Source organism: Leptodactylus fuscus, chromosome 7 (assembly GCF_031893055.1).
Source record: "Leptodactylus fuscus isolate aLepFus1 chromosome 7, aLepFus1.hap2, whole genome shotgun sequence".
Taxonomy (NCBI): Eukaryota; Metazoa; Chordata; class Amphibia; order Anura; family Leptodactylidae; genus Leptodactylus; species Leptodactylus fuscus.
The window spans coordinates 99337512-99359644 of NC_134271.1; the positions used below are offsets into that span (position 1 = coordinate 99337512).

Sequence of the window (22133 nt, forward strand, 5' to 3'; positions counted from 1 at the left end):
GGTTACGTGCACCCACAATTTTTACTACTGGTATACAGTGCCATTGTCTGACTGGGAATTCAAAGAATATATTGGGGTTATAAATACCCTCATTTCTTGCTACTGCCATATAGTGCCAGTTTCTGACTGGTAATTCAAAGAATATATTGGGGTTACGTGCACCCACAATTTTTACTACTGGTATACAGTGCCATTGTCTGACTGGGAATTCAAAGAGTATATTGGGAATACAAATACCCTCATTTCTTGCTACTGCCATATAGTGCCAGTGTCTGACTGGGAATTCAAAGAATATATTGGGGTTACGTGCACCCACAATTTTTACTACTGGTATACAGTGCCATTGTCTGACTGGGAATTCAAAGAGTATATTGGGAATACAAATACCCTCATTTCTTGCTACTGCCATATAGTGCCAGTGTCTGACTGGGAATTCAAAGAATATATTGGGGTTACGTGCACCCACAATTTTTACTACTGGTATACAGTGCCATTGTCTGACTGGGAATTCAAAGAGTATATTGGGAATACAAATACCCTCATTTCTTGCTACTGCCATATAGTGCCAGTGTCTGACTGGGAATTCAAAGAATATATTGGGGTTACGTGCACCCACAATTTTTACTACTGGTATACAGTGCCATTGTCTGACTGGGAATTCAAAGAGTATATTGGGAATACAAATACCCTCATTTCTTGCTACTGCCATATAGTGCCAGTTTCTGACTGGGAATTCAAAGAATATATTGGGGTTACGTGCACCCACAATTTTTACTACTGGTATACAGTGCCATTGTCTGACTGGGAATTCAAAGAGTATATTGGGAATACAAATACCCTCATTTCTTGCTACTGCCATATAGTGCCAGTGTCTGACTGGGAATTCAAAGAATATATTGGGGTTACGTGCACCCACAATTTTTACTACTGGTATACAGTGCCATTGTCTGACTGGGAATTCAAAGAATATATTGGGAATACAAATACCCTCATTTCTTGCTACTGCCATATAGTGCCAGTGTCTGACTGGGAATTCAAAGAATATATTGGGGTTACGTGCACCCACAATTTTTACTACTGGTATACAGTGCCATTGTCTGACTGGGAATTCAAAGAGTATATTGGGAATACAAATACCCTCATTTCTTGCTACTGCCATATAGTGCCAGTTTCTGACTGGTAATTCAAAGAATATATTGGGGTTACGTGCACCCACAATTTTTACTACTGGTATACAGTGCCATTGTCTGACTGGGAATTCAAAGAGTATATTGGGAATACAAATACCCTCATTTCTTGCTACTGCCATATAGTGCCAGTGTCTGACTGGGAATTCAAAGAATATATTGGGGTTACGTGCACCCACAATTTTTACTACTGGTATACAGTGCCATTGTCTGACTGGGAATTCAAAGAGTATATTGGGAATACAAATACCCTCATTTCTTGCTACTGCCATATAGTGCCAGTTTCTGACTGGGAATTCAAAGAATATATTGGGGTTACGTGCACCCACAATTTTTACTACTGGTATACAGTGCCATTGTCTGACTGGGAATTCAAAGAGTATATTGGGAATACAAATACCCTCATTTCTTGCTACTGCCATATAGTGCCAGTGTCTGACTGGGAATTCAAAGAATATATTGGGGTTACGTGCACCCACAATTTTTACTACTGGTATACAGTGCCATTGTCTGACTGGGAATTCAAAGAATATATTGGGAATACAAATACCCTCATTTCTTGCTACTGCCATATAGTGCCAGTGTCTGACTGGGAATTCAAAGAATATATTGGGGTTACGTGCACCCACAATTTTTACTACTGGTATACAGTGCCATTGTCTGACTGGGAATTCAAAGAGTATATTGGGAATACAAATACCCTCATTTCTTGCTACTGCCATATAGTGCCAGTTTCTGACTGGTAATTCAAAGAATATATTGGGGTTACGTGCACCCACAATTTTTACTACTGGTATACAGTGCCATTGTCTGACTGGGAATTCAAAGAGTATATTGGGAATACAAATACCCTCATTTCTTGCTACTGCCATATAGTGCCAGTGTCTGACTGGGAATTCAAAGAATATATTGGGGTTACGTGCACCCACAATTTTTACTACTGGTATACAGTGCCATTGTCTGACTGGGAATTCAAAGAGTATATTGGGAATACAAATACCCTCATTTCTTGCTACTGCCATATAGTGCCAGTGTCTGACTGGGAATTCAAAGAATATATTGGGGTTACGTGCACCCACAATTTTTACTACTGGTATACAGTGCCATTGTCTGACTGGGAATTCAAAGAGTATATTGGGAATACAAATACCCTCATTTCTTGCTACTGCCATATAGTGCCAGTTTCTGACTGGTAATTCAAAGAATATATTGGGGTTACGTGCACCCACAATTTTTACTACTGGTATACAGTGCCATTGTCTGACTGGGAATTCAAAGAATATATTGGGAATACAAATACCCTCATTTCTTGCTACTGCCATATAGTGCCAGTGTCTGACTGGGAATTCAAAGAATATATTGGGGTTACGTGCACCCACAATTTTTACTACTGGTATACAGTGCCATTGTCTGACTGGGAATTCAAAGAGTATATTGGGAATACAAATACCCTCATTTCTTGCTACTGCCATATAGTGCCAGTTTCTGACTGGTAATTCAAAGAATATATTGGGGTTACGTGCACCCACAATTTTTACTACTGGTATACAGTGCCATTGTCTGACTGGGAATTCAAAGAGTATATTGGGAATACAAATACCCTCATTTCTTGCTACTGCCATATAGTGCCAGTGTCTGACTGGGAATTCAAAGAATATATTGGGGTTACGTGCACCCACAATTTTTACTACTGGTATACAGTGCCATTGTCTGACTGGGAATTCAAAGAGTATATTGGGAATACAAATACCCTCATTTCTTGCTACTGCCATATAGTGCCAGTTTCTGACTGGGAATTCAAAGAATATATTGGGGTTACGTGCACCCACAATTTTTACTACTGGTATACAGTGCCATTGTCTGACTGGGAATTCAAAGAATATATTGGGGTTATAAATACCCTCATTTCTTGCTACTGCCATATAGTGCCAGTTTCTGACTGGTAATTCAAAGAATATATTGGGGTTACGTGCACCCACAATTTTTACTACTGGTATACAGTGCCATTGTCTGACTGGGAATTCAAAGAGTATATTGGGAATACAAATACCCTCATTTCTTGCTACTGCCATATAGTGCCAGTGTCTGACTGGGAATTCAAAGAATATATTGGGGTTACGTGCACCCACAATTTTTACTACTGGTATACAGTGCCATTGTCTGACTGGGAATTCAAAGAGTATATTGGGAATACAAATACCCTCATTTCTTGCTACTGCCATATAGTGCCAGTGTCTGACTGGGAATTCAAAGAATATATTGGGGTTACGTGCACCCACAATTTTTACTACTGGTATACAGTGCCATTGTCTGACTGGGAATTCAAAGAGTATATTGGGAATACAAATACCCTCATTTCTTGCTACTGCCATATAGTGCCAGTGTCTGACTGGGAATTCAAAGAATATATTGGGGTTACGTGCACCCACAATTTTTACTACTGGTATACAGTGCCATTGTCTGACTGGGAATTCAAAGAGTATATTGGGAATACAAATACCCTCATTTCTTGCTACTGCCATATAGTGCCAGTTTCTGACTGGGAATTCAAAGAATATATTGGGGTTACGTGCACCCACAATTTTTACTACTGGTATACAGTGCCATTGTCTGACTGGGAATTCAAAGAGTATATTGGGAATACAAATACCCTCATTTCTTGCTACTGCCATATAGTGCCAGTTTCTGACTGGGAATTCAAAGAATATATTGGGGTTACGTGCACCCACAATTTTTACTACTGGTATACAGTGCCAATTTCTAACTAGGAATTCAAAATGCGCAAGGCTCCCGGAAAGGGACGTGGACGAGGCCGTGGGCGAGGTCGGGGGAATGGTTCTGGGGAGCAAGGTAGCAGTGAAGCCACAGGGCGTCCCGTGCCTACTCCTGTGGGGCAGCAAGCATTGCGCCACTCCACAGTGCCAGGGTTGCTTGCCACATTAACTAAACTGCAGGGTACAAACCTTAGTAGGCCCGAGAACCAGGAACAGGTCTTGCAATGGCTGTCAGAGAACGCTTACAGCACATTGTCCAGCAGCCAGTCAGACTCTGCCTCCTCTCCTCCTATTACCCAACAGTCTTGTCTTCCTTCCTCCCAAAATTCCGAAGCTTTACAGAACAATAACCCAAACTGTCCCTGCTCCCCAGAGCTGTTCTCCGCTCCTTTCATTGTCCCTCAACCTGCCTCTCCACGTCACGATTCCACGAACCTAACAGAGGAGCATCTGTATCCAGATGCTCAAACACTAGAGTCTCCTCCATCTCCGTTCGATTTGGTGGTGGATGACCAGCAACCCACCCTCATCGACGATGATGTGACGCAGTTGCCGTCAGGGCATCCAGTTGACCGGCGCATTGTGCGGGAGGAGGAGATGAGACAGGAGTTGGAAGAGGAAGTGGTGGATGATGAGGACACTGACCCGACCTGGACAGGGGGGATGTCAAGCGGGGAAAGTAGTGTGGATGTTGAGGCAGGTGCAGCACCAAAAAGGGTAGCTAGAGGCAGAGGCAGAGGTCAGCAGCTTAGGCGAAGCCAGGCCACACCCGGAATCTCCCAAGATGTTCCAGTTCGTACCCAGCCCCGAAAAACTCCCACCTCGAGGGCACGTTTCTCGAAGGTGTGGAGTTTTTTCAAGGAATGCGCCGAGGACAGATATAGTGTTGTCTGCACAATTTGCCTCTCGAAATTGATTAGGGGCTCTGAGAAGAGCAACCTGTCCACCACTTCAATGCGCCGTCATTTGGAATCCAAGCACTGGAATCAGTGGCAGGCAGCAACGGCAGGACAAAGGCCGACTGCCGTTCACGCCACTGCCACTGCCTCTGCCTCTGCCACTGCCACTGCTGACTGTGCTGGCGATGCACTCCAGAGGACGAGCCAGGACACCACTTCATCTGCCTCCGCCACTTTGTTGACTTCTACCTCATCCTCCCCTGGTCCTGTCTTATCTCCTTCTCCTGCACCATCAAAGGCACCATCAGGCGTTTCTTTACAACAACCCACCATCTCTCAGACATTGGAGCGGCGGCAGAAATACACTGCTAACCACCCACACGCGCAAGCCTTGAACGCCAACATCGCTAAACTGCTGGCCCAGGAGATGTTGGCGTTCCGGCTTGTTGAAACTCCCGCCTTCCTGGACCTGATGGCAACTGCGGCACCTCGCTATGCCGTCCCTAGCCGTCACTACTTCTCCCGGTGTGCCGTCCCCGCCTTGCACCAGCACGTGTCACTCAACATCAGGCGGGCCCTTAGTTCCGCGCTTTGCACAAAGGTCCACTTGACCACCGACGCGTGGACAAGTGCATGCGGACAGGGACGCTACATTTCACTGACGGCACACTGGGTGAATGTAGTTGAGGCTGGGACTGCTTCCCAAACTGGCCCGGTGTACCTCGTCTCCCCGCCTAACATTCCTGGCAGGGACACGAGAAGAACACCCCCCTCCTTCTCCTCCTCTACCGCCTCCTCCTCCGCCACCGCCTCCTCCTCCGCCACCGCCTCCTCCTCCGCTGTTAGATTGACCCCAGCTACGAGTTGGAAACGTTGCAGCACTGGCGTTGGTAGACGTCAGCAGGCTGTGCTGAAGCTGATCAGCTTGGGGGACAGACAGCACACTGCCTCCGAGGTGAGGGATGCCCTCCTCGATGAGACGGCAATATGGTTTGAGCCGCTGCACCTGGGCCCAGGCATGGTCGTTTGTGATAACGGCCGGAACCTGGTAGCAGCTCTGGAGCTTGCCGGACTCCAACATGTTCCATGCCTGGCCCACGTCTTCAACCTAGTGGTGCAATGTTTCCTAAAGAGCTACCCCAATGTTCCAGAGCTACTGGTGAAAGTGCGGCGCATGTGCGCCCACTTTCGCAAGTCGACAGTAGCCGCTGCTAGCTTAAAATCTCTCCAGCAACGCCTGCATGTGCCACAACACCGGCTTTTGTGCGACGTCCCCACACGCTGGAACTCAACGTTTCAGATGTTGAATAGAGTGGTTGAGCAGCAGAGACCTTTGATGGAATACCAGCTACAAAACCCTAGGGTGCCACAAAGTCAGCTGCCTCAGTTTCACATCCATGAGTGGCCATGGATGAGAGACCTTTGTGACATCCTACGGGTCTTTGAGGAGTCCACAAGGAGGGTGAGCTCTGAGGATGCGATGGTGAGCCTTACAATCCCGCTCTTGTGTGTTCTGAGAGAATCCCTGATTGACATCAGGGATAACTCAGATCACACAGAGGAGTTAGGGATAGCATCCGATCCGTCACAGCTGGAGAGTAGGTCCACACATCTGTCCGCTTCACTGCGTTTAATGGAGGAGGAGGAGGAGGAGGAGGAGGAAGAAGAGTTGTCCGATGATGTGATGGTGATACAGGAGGCTTCCGGGCAACTTCGAATCGTCCCATTGTTGCAGCGCGGATGGGTAGACATGGAGGATGAGGAGGAAATGGAGATTGAACTTTCCGGTGGGGCCAGAGGAGTCATGCCAACTAACACTGTGGCAGACATGGCTGAGTTCATGTTGGGGTGCTTTACAACCGACAAGCGTATTGTCAAAATCATGGAGGACAACCAGTACTGGATCTTTGCTATCCTTGACCCCCGGTATAAAAACAACATCTCGTCTTTTATTCCGGTAGAGGGGAGGGCCAATCGCATCAATGCTTGCCACAGGCAATTGGTGCAGAATATGATGGAGATGTTTCCAGCATGTGACGTTGGCGGCAGGGAGGGCAGTTCCTCCAGTAGGCAACCAAGTTCTCACCGGTCCACACAAACGAGGGGCACACTGTCTAAGGTCTGGGACACCTTGATGGCACCCCCTCGCCAAAGTGCCGCCACGGAGGGTCCTAGTGTCACCAGGCGTGAGAAGTATAGGCGCATGTTGCGGGAATACCTTTCCGACCACAGCCCTGTCCTCTCCGACCCCTCTGCGCCCTACACGTATTGGGTGTCGAAGTTGGACCTGTGGCTTGAACTTGCCCTATATGCCTTGGAGGTGCTGTCCTGTCCTGCCGCCAGCGTCCTATCTGAGAGGGTGTTCAGTGCAGCCGGTGGCATCATCACTGACAAGCGCACCCGTCTGTCAGCTGAGAGTGCCGACCGGCTCACTTTGATAAAAATGAACCACCACTGGGTAGAGCCGTCATTTTTGTGCCCACCTGTGTAAAGCACCCCAACATGAAACTCCATGTCTGTACTCAACCTCTCCAATTCCTCCGCATCCTCATACTCATCCACCATAAGCGTTGCACAATTCTGCTAATACTAGGCTCCCTCCACCCTGATTTCCCCCAACTCTGCTGGTTAGAGGCTCCCTCCACCATGAATTTGCCCAAACTGGGCTGGTTAGAGGCTCCCTCCACCATTAATTGGTCCAAACTGGGCTAATTAGAGGCTCCCTCCACCATGAATTGGTCCAAACTGGGTTTTTTAGAGGCTCCCTCCACCATGAATTTCCCAAAACTTGGCTGTTTAGAGGCTCCCTCCACCATGAATTGGTCCAAACTGGGTTTTTTAGAGGCTCCCTCCACCATGAATTTGCCCAAACTGGGCTGTTTAGAGGCTCCCTCCACCATGAATTTGCCCAAACTGGGCTGTTTAGAGGCTCCCTCCACCATGAATTTGCCCAAACTGGGCTGTTTAGAGGCTCCCTCCACCATGAATTGGTCCAAACTGGGCTGGTTAGAGGCTCCCTCCACCATGAATTTCCCAAAACTTGGCTGTTTAGAGGCTCCCTCCACCATTAATTGGTCCAAACTGGGCTGGTTAGAGGCTCCCTCCACCATGAATTTGCCCAAACTGGGCTGTTTAGAGGCTCCCTCCACCATGAATTTGCCCAAACTGGGCTGTTTAGAGGCTCCCTCCACCATGAATTGGTCCAAACTGGGCTGGTTAGAGGCTCCCTCCACCATGAATTTCCCAAAACTTGGCTGTTTAGAGGCTCCCTCCACCATTAATTGGTCCAAACTGGGGTGGTTAGAGGCTCCCTCCACCATTAATTGGTCCAAACTGGGCTGGTTAGAGGCTCCCTCCACAATTAATTGGTCCAAACTGGGCTAATTAGAGGCTCCCTCCACCATGAATTGGTCCAAACTGGGTTTTTTAGAGGCTCCCTCCACCATGAATTTCCCAAAACTTGGCTGTTTAGAGGCTCCCTCCACCATGAATTGGTCCAAACTGGGCTGGTTAGAGGCTCCCTCCACCATTAATTGGTCCAAACTGGGCTGGTTAGAGGCTCCCTCCACCATGAATTGGTCCAAACTGGGTTTTTTAGAGGCTCCCTCCACCATTAATTGGTCCAAACTGGGCTGGTTAGAGGCTCCCTCCACCATGAATTTCCCAAAACTTGGCTGTTTAGAGGTTCCCTCCACCATTAATTGGTCCAAACTGGGCTGGTTAGAGGCTCCCTCCACCATTAATTGGTCCAAACTGGGCTGGTTAGAGGCTCCCTCCACCATTAATTGGTCCAAACTGGGCTGTTTAGAGGCTCCCTCCACCATTAATTGGTCCAAACTGGGCTGGTTAGAGGCTCCCTCCACCATGAATTTGCCCAAACTGGGCTGTTTAGAGGCTCCCTCCACCATGAATTGGTCCAAACTGGGCTGGTTAGAGGCTCCCTCCACCATGAATTTCCCAAAACTTGGCTGTTTAGAGGCTCCCTCCACCATTAATTGGTCCAAACTGGGCTGGTTAGAGGCTCCCTCCACCATGAATTTGCCCAAACTGGGCTGGTTAGAGGCTCCCTCCACCATGAATTGGTCCAAACTGGGTTTTTTAGAGGCTCCCTCCACCATGAATTGGTCCAAACTGGGGTTTTTAGAGGCTCCCTCCACCATGAATTTGCCCAAACTGGGGTGTTTAGAGGCTCCCTCCACCATGAATTTGCCCAAACTCTGCTGGTTAGAGGCTCAATCCACCCTGATTTTCAAAACAAATGTTGGTGCCAACCTCAACTTACTACAAGGGCCAAATTCACTGCTGGTGACAAGCTCTCCTCACTGCAAGTGCCAAATACACATGTTTCAAGGTGTTTTCCTACTGTCAGAGAGGTGGTATTGAGTGTGTAAAGTGTGTAGTTGTTAGGCTGTGATGTTGGGGTAATAGAGGGTCTTTGGTGTGTTAGATGCCCCCAGACATGCTTCCCCTGCTGTCCCAGTGTCATTCCAGAGGTGTTGGCATCATTTCCTGGGGTGTCATAGTGGACTTGGTGACCCTCCAGACACGGATTTGGGTTTCCCCCTTAACGAGTATCTGTTCCCCATAGACTATAATGGGGTTCGAAACCCGTTCGAACACACGAACATTGAGCGGCTGTTCGAATCGAATTTCGAACCTCGAACATTTTAGTGTTCGCTCATCTCTATTTATAACCTGTGTTCTTGTATTTGCTTGTAGCCTGTAAATGCTAAACATTATGGGTCAATTCAGGATACACAACACTTATTCAAGGCTCACTTAGCTCGCAGGTCTGACACATGATGCTTAATAAAGCCGGCCAAGGAAATGTAACAAAAACACAACAGATCAGCTCTGCTAGCTAGTAAAAGTTACGGCCAATGTTACAGTGCATGCTAGGAAGTATAGTGCAGGCGGGATGCTGCACTGCTGTCTGATATAATAAATTACGTGTGGGCGTTCATTAGTATAGAGATTTTATTTGCTTCTCTCCAGTTAATATGCATTCATGATGTGGCTTTAGCCTTTGTGGAAAATGCTGTATTATAGTAAATTAATGTGGAAAATGGAATTTAAGTAAAATGGAATGTACATTCCTAAACCACTGTAATTATCTATCTATCTATCTATCTATCTATCTATCTATCTATCTATCATCTAATCTATCTATCTCCTATCTATCATCTAATCTATCTATCTATCTATCTATCTATCATCTAATCTATCTATCTATCTATCTATCTACAATCTATCTTTCTCTATCTTCATATAACAAATCCCTCTCTTTCTTACATATCTGATATACAGCTGGTGAAATAAGTATTGAACATGTCACCAATTTTCTGTAGGTGCTATTGACATTGCTCAGGTGTGATTTTGGCTCATTCTTCTACACAAACGCTCTTCACATCCTGAAGGTTCGGTAGCTCCTTCTATGAACTCTGAGCTTCAGTTCTTTCCATAGATTTTGCATTGGATTCAGGTCAGGTTATTGGCTGGGTCATTCCAGAAGCTTTATATTCCTTTGAGAGTTTCCTTGGTAGTGTCTTTGGGATCATTGTCTTGCTGAAATGTCCATCTTTATCTTCCTGGTAGTTGGCAGCAGATTTTTATCAAGAATGTCTTAGTATATTTGTCCATTTTTCCTTCCTTCAATTATATGAAGTTTGCCAGTGCTATATGCTGAAAAACAGCCCCACGCCATGATATTCCCACCTCCAAACTTCACTGTTGGTATGGTGTTTTGGGGGTGATAGGCAAAGTCTTTTGGCCTCTAAACATGGTACGTATTACGGCATCCCAAGAGTTCAACTTTGGTCTCATCTGACCAGACTATTCCACTCAGTATTTCACAGGATTGTCTAAATGCTTTAATGCTTTATGTTCAGCAATGGAGTCTTGTATGGTGAATGTGTATACAGGCCATGGAGGTTTAGTGCATTGCTTATTGTTTTCTTTGACACAATTGTAGCTGTTGATTCCAGGTCTTTCTAGATCTCTCCAGGTGTGCTCCTTGGCTCTTGCACAAATCTTCTGATAATTCTTTTCACTCCTTTTCCTGTATAAAATCTTGCAGGGATCACCCGTTCGTGGTCAATTTATGGTGAAATTAAGTTCTTTCCACTTCCAGATTATGGACCCAACTATGCTCACTGGAAGCTTCAGTAGTTTACAAATTCTTCTTTAACCAATGCCATCAGTATGTTTTGCAACAATAAAGTTGCGAAGGTCTTGAGACAGCTCGCTGGTTTTACCCATCATGAGATGTTTCTTGTGGGGCACCTTAGTAATGAGACACCTTTTTCTAGACCATCAGTGGAACCAGCTGATATTACTTGTCACTAAGTGTCAGGATTTCTTTCTAGTTACTGATAGGTTTCAGCCGGTGTCAGGACTTTTCATGGCTTTTTGCACCTCTTTTTCTTCATGTGTGCAATATGTTTTTCCCTGTGTCATTTCTCATTATTACACATAATTTATGGACATGTACATTGTGATTTCTTGTGTCTGTGTGGATTGGATGGGTTTTTACTGACATTTGGTGAGAATTTGCTTATTGATAGCACCTTTAGAAATATTATTTTATATATTTATATTTTATTATATTTTATAACAAAATTGGTTATGTGTTCAATACTTATTTCACCCCCTGTGTAATATCATACACAACTATGCAAGTGCACTATGTACTGTAGAGACATATGTATTGAATATTTTGGACATATATGAAAGTATATCTCCTTTATTTGTTTAAAAAATAGGCTAAGAAAAATAATTGTTTGCAATTCTACCGAAATAATAAATTAAAATTTAGACGAGATATATCCCTTTTAATGACAAGATTCTGGTGGAAATGTCTATAGAACAATAATGTTGGTACATCAGATTAGTCACTAAAGAGTAGTTTCTATTCTACATGGACAATCTGGATAGTTTAGTTAATATCAACAGAAGTAATCATACATTGTTTCTGCTTCATTGACAGCACCACCGACTGTTCGGATTATCCACTCGGGGTTGGCGTGTAATATAGAGGAAGAGAGGTATTCAGAACGGGTGTACACGATACGGGAAGGAGAAACGTTAGAGTTGACATGTCTAGTAACAGGACATCCAAGGCCACAGGTGAGTAATAAAAAATACCAAAATCTTAAAGAACATCGGATCAAGTGAGCTATAAAATGGCTGGAGGTCAAAGATCTGAAAAAAAATCCCTTCCAATGTTTTATTATTTAGCACTGATGTGTCCTTACTTGCGTTTCAGTTTGGCTAGTTATTGCAATATTGAATTCATTTCATTTCCAAATGTAAGCTAAGGTAATGGTTACTGAAGACTAGTATGAAAGGTCCGAATTTCTCCATTTGTCCTTACGAGCAGGTTGTATAAGGCATCATTACATTATCACTCCATGCTATTCTATGGGAGCTCATAACTTCATAGACATGCTGTATAGTGACAGCGTACATAGTTGACTACCATAACGCAAACTCATTGATCATTTTTAGTACAGTTCAGTTATGTGCGGTAGGAATAATGACATATACTGCTCCATGTGGGTCTTACAATGCTGACACTATTTGTCATGTTTATCTTGCTTTGAGTTTAGCTAAAGCCATTATAGTATTGTGAAACTACCAAATCCCTTGAAAGGCTGCAGATCAACAACAGCGAGACACAAGTCCTAGGTGGCCACACATAGACCCGTATAGGATAGACAACTCGTGAGTACAACAAAATCATGATTTTTTTGTAAAGCTGGCCTTTTTTATGTTAATTCAACAGAATATGTAAGGAAGGACATGGGCGCCACAGTGTAGTATCATTGTGTACAAAGTTACTGTTTATACAGTTATACACGGATACTGTGGTATATCAAATACAAACAAGGAATGCTAAAATTCTGGCATCATAGGTATAATTTATTAAGCAGTTAGTGCATTGAAAGGATGACACAATGTCAGACTGCCACATTCATCACATAGTAAACTATAAATATCAAGCAAGAATTGTGATGTCCCTAATTCCTATGTGGTGGACCGGCATTGTACAGAGGAAGACTATATTAGTACTATGGGTCCAGGTCTAAATGATCTCATTCCCTTTGCTCCTGGATAATAAGAATCTGTGCTGGAAACTGACATGAAAAGGGTGTTGAGAGGAACTCAAATCCAGTCCTTACTTTTTACCCGGAATGGCAAATCCATTAATATAATGGGGGGCTTGTTTTGATCTTTTGTCAAGTCATTGGTTACTATGTGGACCTCATTTAGAGTTTGCTTATAAAAAAATAAATAAAAATAAATAATAATAATGTATGTCCTTCTTAATCTGTCTCCTTCTGTTGTGTTTAAATACAAATTTGTACGATGATATATTTCTTGATATATATTTTTTTAGCATATCTATTATAATTATTGTCTCTCTATATATAATATATTATTATTATTATTATTATTATTATTATTATTAATTATTAGAGATGAGCGAACAGTAAAATGTCCGAGGTTCGATATTCGTTTCAAGTAGCCCCTCAATATTCGACTACTCGAATCGAATATCGAACCCTATTATAGTCTATGGGGGGAAAATGCTCGTTTCAGGGGTAGGCAATGTTCGATCAAATTATACTTACCAAGTCCACGAGTGAGGGCCGGGCTGGATCCTCCATGCAGTCTTCTTCTTGTAGCGTCCCCGCGGCGTCTTCCGGCTCTTCCGGCTCTTCATTCACTCTGCCAGGCATCGGGCCTGGGCAGAGCCCCACTGCGCTTGCCCACACTACAAGCGGACATGCGCAGTCGGCTCTGCCCACACCCGATGCCTGGCAGAGTGAATGAAGAGTCGGAAGACGCCGCGGGGAAGCTGCACGGAGAAGACTTCTAAAGGTAGGAGAAGAACCAGTGTTGATTGGCCGACTGTATAGCATTCGGCCAATCAATGCTGGTTCTGCATTGAACTTTTACATTCGAACAGCGAGTGGTACTTGATCGAGTACGAGTATTTCGAATACCGTAGTATTCAATCGAATACCTACTCGATCGAGTACTATTCGCTCATCTCTATTAATTATTACTAATATATAATAATTGTCTGTCTCTATTTATCTATAATATATTATTATTGTATAGTATTATATTTTATAGTATTGTATATTTTAGCATATCTATTACAATAATTGTGTATATATATATATATATATATATATATATATATATATATATATAAATTATTACTAATATATAATTGTCTGTCTCTATTGTTATATAATATTAATACTAACATATATATATATATATATATTATAATAACAATAGTATAGTATTATATAATATTAATACTAATATATACTAATTTTCTATATTGACAATGTCAGATAACATTCTGACTGCCCACAGCCATCATGAGAGGGGGCTCACGAGCTATCTGCATAATAATATGGCAGAAGGATAACATTGTATGATTTGTCTCTATTAGAGATGAGCGAACAGTGTTCTATCGAACTCATGTTCGATCGGATATTAGGCTGTTCGGCATGTTCGAATCGAATCGAACACCGCGTGGTAAAGTGCGCCATTACTCGATTCCCCTCCCACCTTCCCTGGCGCCTTTTTTGCTCCAATAACAGCGCTGGGTAGGTGGGACAGGAACTACGACACCGGTGACGTTGAAAAAAGTAGGCAAAACCCATTGGCTGCCGAAAACATGTGACCTCTAATTTAAAAGAACAGCGACGCCCAGCTTCGCGTCATTCTGAGCTTGCAATTCACCGAGGACGGAGGTTTCCGTCCAGCTAGCTAGGGCTTAGATTCTGGGTAGGCAGGGACAGGCTAGGATAGGAAGGAGAAGACAACCAACAGCTCTTGTAAGAGCTAAATTGCAGGGAGAAGCTTGTCAGTGTAACGTGGCACTGACGGGCTCAATCGCCGCAACCCAGCTTTCCCAGGATCCTGAATGGAATACACTGTCAGTGTATTCCCGTATACCCGATATATACCCCGATACCCGTTCCAACGGTGTGCCCCCCCACCTTCACCCCAGAAATACCCTGCAAGTCCCCTAGCAATAGAATTGGGGCTATATACACCCACAATTTTTACTACTGGTATACAGTGCCATTGTCTGACTGGGAATTCAAAGAATATATTGGGAATACAAATACCCTCATTTCTTGCTACTGCCATATAGTGCCAGTTTCTGACTGGTAATTCAAAGAATATATTGGGGTTACGTGCACCCACAATTTTTACTACTGGTATACAGTGCCATTGTCTGACTGGGAATTCAAAGAATATATTGGGAATACAAATACCCTCATTTCTTGCTACTGCCATATAGTGCCAGTGTCTGACTGGGAATTCAAAGAATATATTGGGGTTACGTGCACCCACAATTTTTACTACTGGTATACAGTGCCATTGTCTGACTGGGAATTCAAAGAGTATATTGGGAATACAAATACCCTCATTTCTTGCTACTGCCATATAGTGCCAGTTTCTGACTGGTAATTCAAAGAATATATTGGGGTTACGTGCACCCACAATTTTTACTACTGGTATACAGTGCCATTGTCTGACTGGGAATTCAAAGAGTATATTGGGAATACAAATACCCTCATTTCTTGCTACTGCCATATAGTGCCAGTGTCTGACTGGGAATTCAAAGAATATATTGGGGTTACGTGCACCCACAATTTTTACTACTGGTATACAGTGCCATTGTCTGACTGGGAATTCAAAGAGTATATTGGGAATACAAATACCCTCATTTCTTGCTACTGCCATATAGTGCCAGTTTCTGACTGGGAATTCAAAGAATATATTGGGGTTACGTGCACCCACAATTTTTACTACTGGTATACAGTGCCATTGTCTGACTGGGAATTCAAAGAATATATTGGGGTTATAAATACCCTCATTTCTTGCTACTGCCATATAGTGCCAGTTTCTGACTGGTAATTCAAAGAATATATTGGGGTTACGTGCACCCACAATTTTTACTACTGGTATACAGTGCCATTGTCTGACTGGGAATTCAAAGAGTATATTGGGAATACAAATACCCTCATTTCTTGCTACTGCCATATAGTGCCAGTGTCTGACTGGGAATTCAAAGAATATATTGGGGTTACGTGCACCCACAATATTTACTACTGGTATACAGTGCCATTGTCTGACTGGGAATTCAAAGAGTATATTGGGAATACAAATACCCTCATTTCTTGCTACTGCCATATAGTGCCAGTGTCTGACTGGGAATTCAAAGAATATATTGGGGTTACGTGCACCCACAATTTTTACTACTGGTATACAGTGCCATTGTCTGACTGGGAATTCAAAGAGTATATTGGGAATACAAATACCCTCATTTCTTGCTACTGCCATATAGTGCCAGTGTCTGACTGGGAATTCAAAGAATATATTGGGGTTACGTGCACCCACAATTTTTACTACTGGTATACAGTGCCATTGTCTGACTGGGAATTCAAAGAGTATATTGGGAATACAAATACCCTCATTTCTTGCTACTGCCATATAGTGCCAGTGTCTGACTGGGAATTCAAAGAATATATTGGGGTTACGTGCACCCACAATTTTTACTACTGGTATACAGTGCCATTGTCTGACTGGGAATTCAAAGAATATATTGGGAATACAAATACCCTCATTTCTTGCTACTGCCATATAGTGCCAGTGTCTGACTGGGAATTCAAAGAATATATTGGGGTTACGTGCACCCACAATTTTTACTACTGGTATACAGTGCCATTGTCTGACTGGGAATTCAAAGAGTATATTGGGAATACAAATACCCTCATTTCTTGCTACTGCCATATAGTGCCAGTTTCTGACTGGTAATTCAAAGAATATATTGGGGTTACGTGCACCCACAATTTTTACTACTGGTATACAGTGCCATTGTCTGACTGGGAATTCAAAGAGTATATTGGGAATACAAATACCCTCATTTCTTGCTACTGCCATATAGTGCCAGTGTCTGACTGGGAATTCAAAGAATATATTGGGGTTACGTGCACCCACAATTTTTACTACTGGTATACAGTGCCATTGTCTGACTGGGAATTCAAAGAGTATATTGGGAATACAAATACCCTCATTTCTTGCTACTGCCATATAGTGCCAGTTTCTGACTGGGAATTCAAAGAATATATTGGGGTTACGTGCACCCACAATTTTTACTACTGGTATACAGTGCCATTGTCTGACTGGGAATTCAAAGAGTATATTGGGAATACAAATACCCTCATTTCTTGCTACTGCCATATAGTGCCAGTGTCTGACTGGGAATTCAAAGAATATATTGGGGTTACGTGCACCCACAATTTTTACTACTGGTATACAGTGCCATTGTCTGACTGGGAATTCAAAGAGTATATTGGGAATACAAATACCCTCATTTCTTGCTACTGCCATATAGTGCCAGTTTCTGACTGGTAATTCAAAGAATATATTGGGGTTACGTGCACCCACAATTTTTACTACTGGTATACAGTGCCATTGTCTGACTGGGAATTCAAAGAGTATATTGGGAATACAAATACCCTCATTTCTTGCTACTGCCATATAGTGCCAGTGTCTGACTGGGAATTCAAAGAATATATTGGGGTTACGTGCACCCACAATTTTTACTACTGGTATACAGTGCCATTGTCTGACTGGGAATTCAAAGAGTATATTGGGAATACAAATACCCTCATTTCTTACTACTGCCATATAGTGCCAGTGTCTGACTGGGAATTCAAAGAATATATTGGGGTTACGTGCACCCACAATTTTTACTACTGGTATACAGTGCCATTGTCTGACTGGGAATTCAAAGAGTATATTGGGAATACAAATACCCTCATTTCTTGCTACTGCCATATAGTGCCAGTTTCTGACTGGTAATTCAAAGAATATATTGGGGTTACGTGCACCCACAATTTTTACTACTGGTATACAGTGCCATTGTCTGACTGGGAATTCAAAGAATATATTGGGAATACAAATACCCTCATTTCTTGCTACTGCCATATAGTGCCAGTGTCTGACTGGGAATTCAAAGAATATATTGGGGTTACGTGCACCCACAATTTTTACTACTGGTATACAGTGCCATTGTCTGACTGGGAATTCAAAGAGTATATTGGGAATACAAATACCCTCATTTCTTGCTACTGCCATATAGTGCCAGTTTCTGACTGGTAATTCAAAGAATATATTGGGGTTACGTGCACCCACAATTTTTACTACTGGTATACAGTGCCATTGTCTGACTGGGAATTCAAAGAGTATATTGGGAATACAAATACCCTCATTTCTTGCTACTGCCATATAGTGCCAGTGTCTGACTGGGAATTCAAAGAATATATTGGGGTTACGTGCACCCACAATTTTTACTACTGGTATACAGTGCCATTGTCTGACTGGGAATTCAAAGAGTATATTGGGAATACAAATACCCTCATTTCTTGCTACTGCCATATAGTGCCAGTTTCTGACTGGGAATTCAAAGAATATATTGGGGTTACGTGCACCCACAATTTTTACTACTGGTATACAGTGCCATTGTCTGACTGGGAATTCAAAGAATATATTGGGGTTATAAATACCCTCATTTCTTGCTACTGCCATATAGTGCCAGTTTCTGACTGGTAATTCAAAGAATATATTGGGGTTACGTGCACCCACAATTTTTACTACTGGTATACAGTGCCATTGTCTGACTGGGAATTCAAAGAGTATATTGGGAATACAAATACCCTCATTTCTTGCTACTGCCATATAGTGCCAGTGTCTGACTGGGAATTCAAAGAATATATTGGGGTTACGTGCACCCACAATTTTTACTACTGGTATACAGTGCCATTGTCTGACTGGGAATTCAAAGAGTATATTGGGAATACAAATACCCTCATTTCTTGCTACTGCCATATAGTGCCAGTGTCTGACTGGGAATTCAAAGAATATATTGGGGTTACGTGCACCCACAATTTTTACTACTGGTATACAGTGCCATTGTCTGACTGGGAATTCAAAGAGTATATTGGGAATACAAATACCCTCATTTCTTGCTACTGCCATATAGTGCCAGTGTCTGACTGGGAATTCAAAGAATATATTGGGGTTACGTGCACCCACAATTTTTACTACTGGTATACAGTGCCATTGTCTGACTGGGAATTCAAAGAGTATATTGGGAATACAAATACCCTCATTTCTTGCTACTGCCATATAGTGCCAGTTTCTGACTGGGAATTCAAAGAATATATTGGGGTTACGTGCACCCACAATTTTTACTACTGGTATACAGTGCCATTGTCTGACTGGGAATTCAAAGAGTATATTGGGAATACAAATACCCTCATTTCTTGCTACTGCCATATAGTGCCAGTTTCTGACTGGGAATTCAAAGAATATATTGGGGTTACGTGCACCCACAATTTTTACTACTGGTATACAGTGCCAATTTCTAACTAGGAATTCAAAATGCGCAAGGCTCCCGGAAAGGGACGTGGACGAGGCCGTGGGCGAGGTCGGGGGAATGGTTCTGGGGAGCAAGGTAGCAGTGAAGCCACAGGGCGTCCCGTGCCTACTCCTGTGGGGCAGCAAGCATTGCGCCACTCCACAGTGCCAGGGTTGCTTGCCACATTAACTAAACTGCAGGGTACAAACCTTAGTAGGCCCGAGAACCAGGAACAGGTCTTGCAATGGCTGTCAGAGAACGCTTACAGCACATTGTCCAGCAGCCAGTCAGACTCTGCCTCCTCTCCTCCTATTACCCAACAGTCTTGTCTTCCTTCCTCCCAAAATTCCGAAGCTTTACAGAACAATAACCCAAACTGTCCCTGCTCCCCAGAGCTGTTCTCCGCTCCTTTCATTGTCCCTCAACCTGCCTCTCCACGTCACGATTCCACGAACCTAACAGAGGAGCATCTGTATCCAGATGCTCAAACACTAGAGTCTCCTCCATCTCCGTTCGATTTGGTGGTGGATGACCAGCAACCCACCCTCATCGACGATGATGTGACGCAGTTGCCGTCAGGGCATCCAGTTGACCGGCGCATTGTGCGGGAGGAGGAGATGAGACAGGAGTTGGAAGAGGAAGTGGTGGATGATGAGGACACTGACCCGACCTGGACAGGGGGGATGTCAAGCGGGGAAAGTAGTGTGGATGTTGAGGCAGGTGCAGCACCAAAAAGGGTAGCTAGAGGCAGAGGCAGAGGTCAGCAGCTTAGGCGAAGCCAGGCCACACCCGGAATCTCCCAAGATGTTCCAGTTCGTACCCAGCCCCGAAAAACTCCCACCTCGAGGGCACGTTTCTCGAAGGTGTGGAGTTTTTTCAAGGAATGCGCCGAGGACAGATATAGTGTTGTCTGCACAATTTGCCTCTCGAAATTGATTAGGGGCTCTGAGAAGAGCAACCTGTCCACCACTTCAATGCGCCGTCATTTGGAATCCAAGCACTGGAATCAGTGGCAGGCAGCAACGGCAGGACAAAGGCCGACTGCCGTTCACGCCACTGCCACTGCCTCTGCCTCTGCCACTGCCACTGCTGACTGTGCTGGCGATGCACTCCAGAGGACGAGCCAGGACACCACTTCATCTGCCTCCGCCACTTTGTTGACTTCTACCTCATCCTCCCCTGGTCCTGTCTTATCTCCTTCTCCTGCACCATCAAAGGCACCATCAGGCGTTTCTTTACAACAACCCACCATCTCTCAGACATTGGAGCGGCGGCAGAAATACACTGCTAACCACCCACACGCGCAAGCCTTGAACGCCAACATCGCTAAACTGCTGGCCCAGGAGATGTTGGCGTTCCGGCTTGTTGAAACTCCCGCCTTCCTGGACCTGATGGCAACTGCGGCACCTCGCTATGCCGTCCCTAGCCGTCACTACTTCTCCCGGTGTGCCGTCCCCGCCTTGCACCAGCACGTGTCACTCAACATCAGGCGGGCCCTTAGTTCCGCGCTTTGCACAAAGGTCCACTTGACCACCGACGCGTGGACAAGTGCATGCGGACAGGGACGCTACATTTCACTGACGGCACACTGGGTGAATGTAGTTGAGGCTGGGACTGCTTCCCAAACTGGCCCGGTGTACCTCGTCTCCCCGCCTAACATTCCTGGCAGGGACACGAGAAGAACACCCCCCTCCTCCTCCTCCTCTACCGCCTCCTCCTCCGCCACCGCCTCCTCCTCCGCCACCGCCTCCTCCTCCGCTGTTAGATTGACCCCAGCTACGAGTTGGAAACGTTGCAGCACTGGCGTTGGTAGACGTCAGCAGGCTGTGCTGAAGCTGATCAGCTTGGGGGACAGACAGCACACTGCCTCCGAGGTGAGGGATGCCCTCCTCGATGAGACGGCAATATGGTTTGAGCCGCTGCACCTGGGCCCAGGCATGGTCGTTTGTGATAACGGCCAGAACCTGGTAGCAGCTCTGGAGCTTGCCGGACTCCAACATGTTCCATGCCTGGCCCACGTCTTCAACCTAGTGGTGCAACGTTTCCTAAAGAGCTACCCCAATGTTCCAGAGCTACTGGTGAAAGTGCGGCGCATGTGCGCCCACTTTCGCAAGTCGACAGTAGCCGCTGCTAGCTTAAAATCTCTCCAGCAACGCCTGCATGTGCCACAACACCGGCTTTTGTGCGACGTCCCCACACGCTGGAACTCAACGTTTCAGATGTTGAATAGAGTGGTTGAGCAGCAGAGACCTTTGATGGAATACCAGCTACAAAACCCTAGGGTGCCACAAAGTCAGCTGCCTCAGTTTCACATCCATGAGTGGCCATGGATGAGAGACCTTTGTGACATCCTACGGGTCTTTGAGGAGTCCACAAGGAGGGTGAGCTCTGAGGATGCGATGGTGAGCCTTACAATCCCGCTCTTGTGTGTTCTGAGAGAATCCCTGATTGACATCAGGGATAACTCAGATCACACAGAGGAGTTAGGGATAGCATCCGATCCGTCACAGCTGGAGAGTAGGTCCACACATCTGTCCGCTTCACTGCGTTTAATGGAGGAGGAGGAGGAGGAGGAGGAGGAAGAAGAGTTGTCCGATGATGTGATGGTGATACAGGAGGCTTCCGGGCAACTTCGAATCGTCCCATTGTTGCAGCGCGGATGGGTAGACATGGAGGATGAGGAGGAAATGGAGATTGAACTTTCCGGTGGGGCCAGAGGAGTCATGCCAACTAACACTGTGGCAGACATGGCTGAGTTCATGTTGGGGTGCTTTACAACCGACAAGCGTATTGTCAAAATCATGGAGGACAA

The 22133-nt window shown here is 44.6% G+C and overlaps 1 protein-coding gene across 1 annotated transcript in view; it reads left to right on the forward strand.

The window, feature by feature from the left end:
- Window positions 1-22133, forward strand: part of MDGA2 (MAM domain containing glycosylphosphatidylinositol anchor 2) — a 547529-nt gene that overhangs the window by 203490 nt on the left and 321906 nt on the right. The window contains exon 2 of the mRNA XM_075282612.1: window positions 11846-11985. Coding sequence (XP_075138713.1) covers window positions 11846-11985 — 140 coding nt within the window. The remainder of the gene's footprint in view (window positions 1-11845; window positions 11986-22133) is intronic.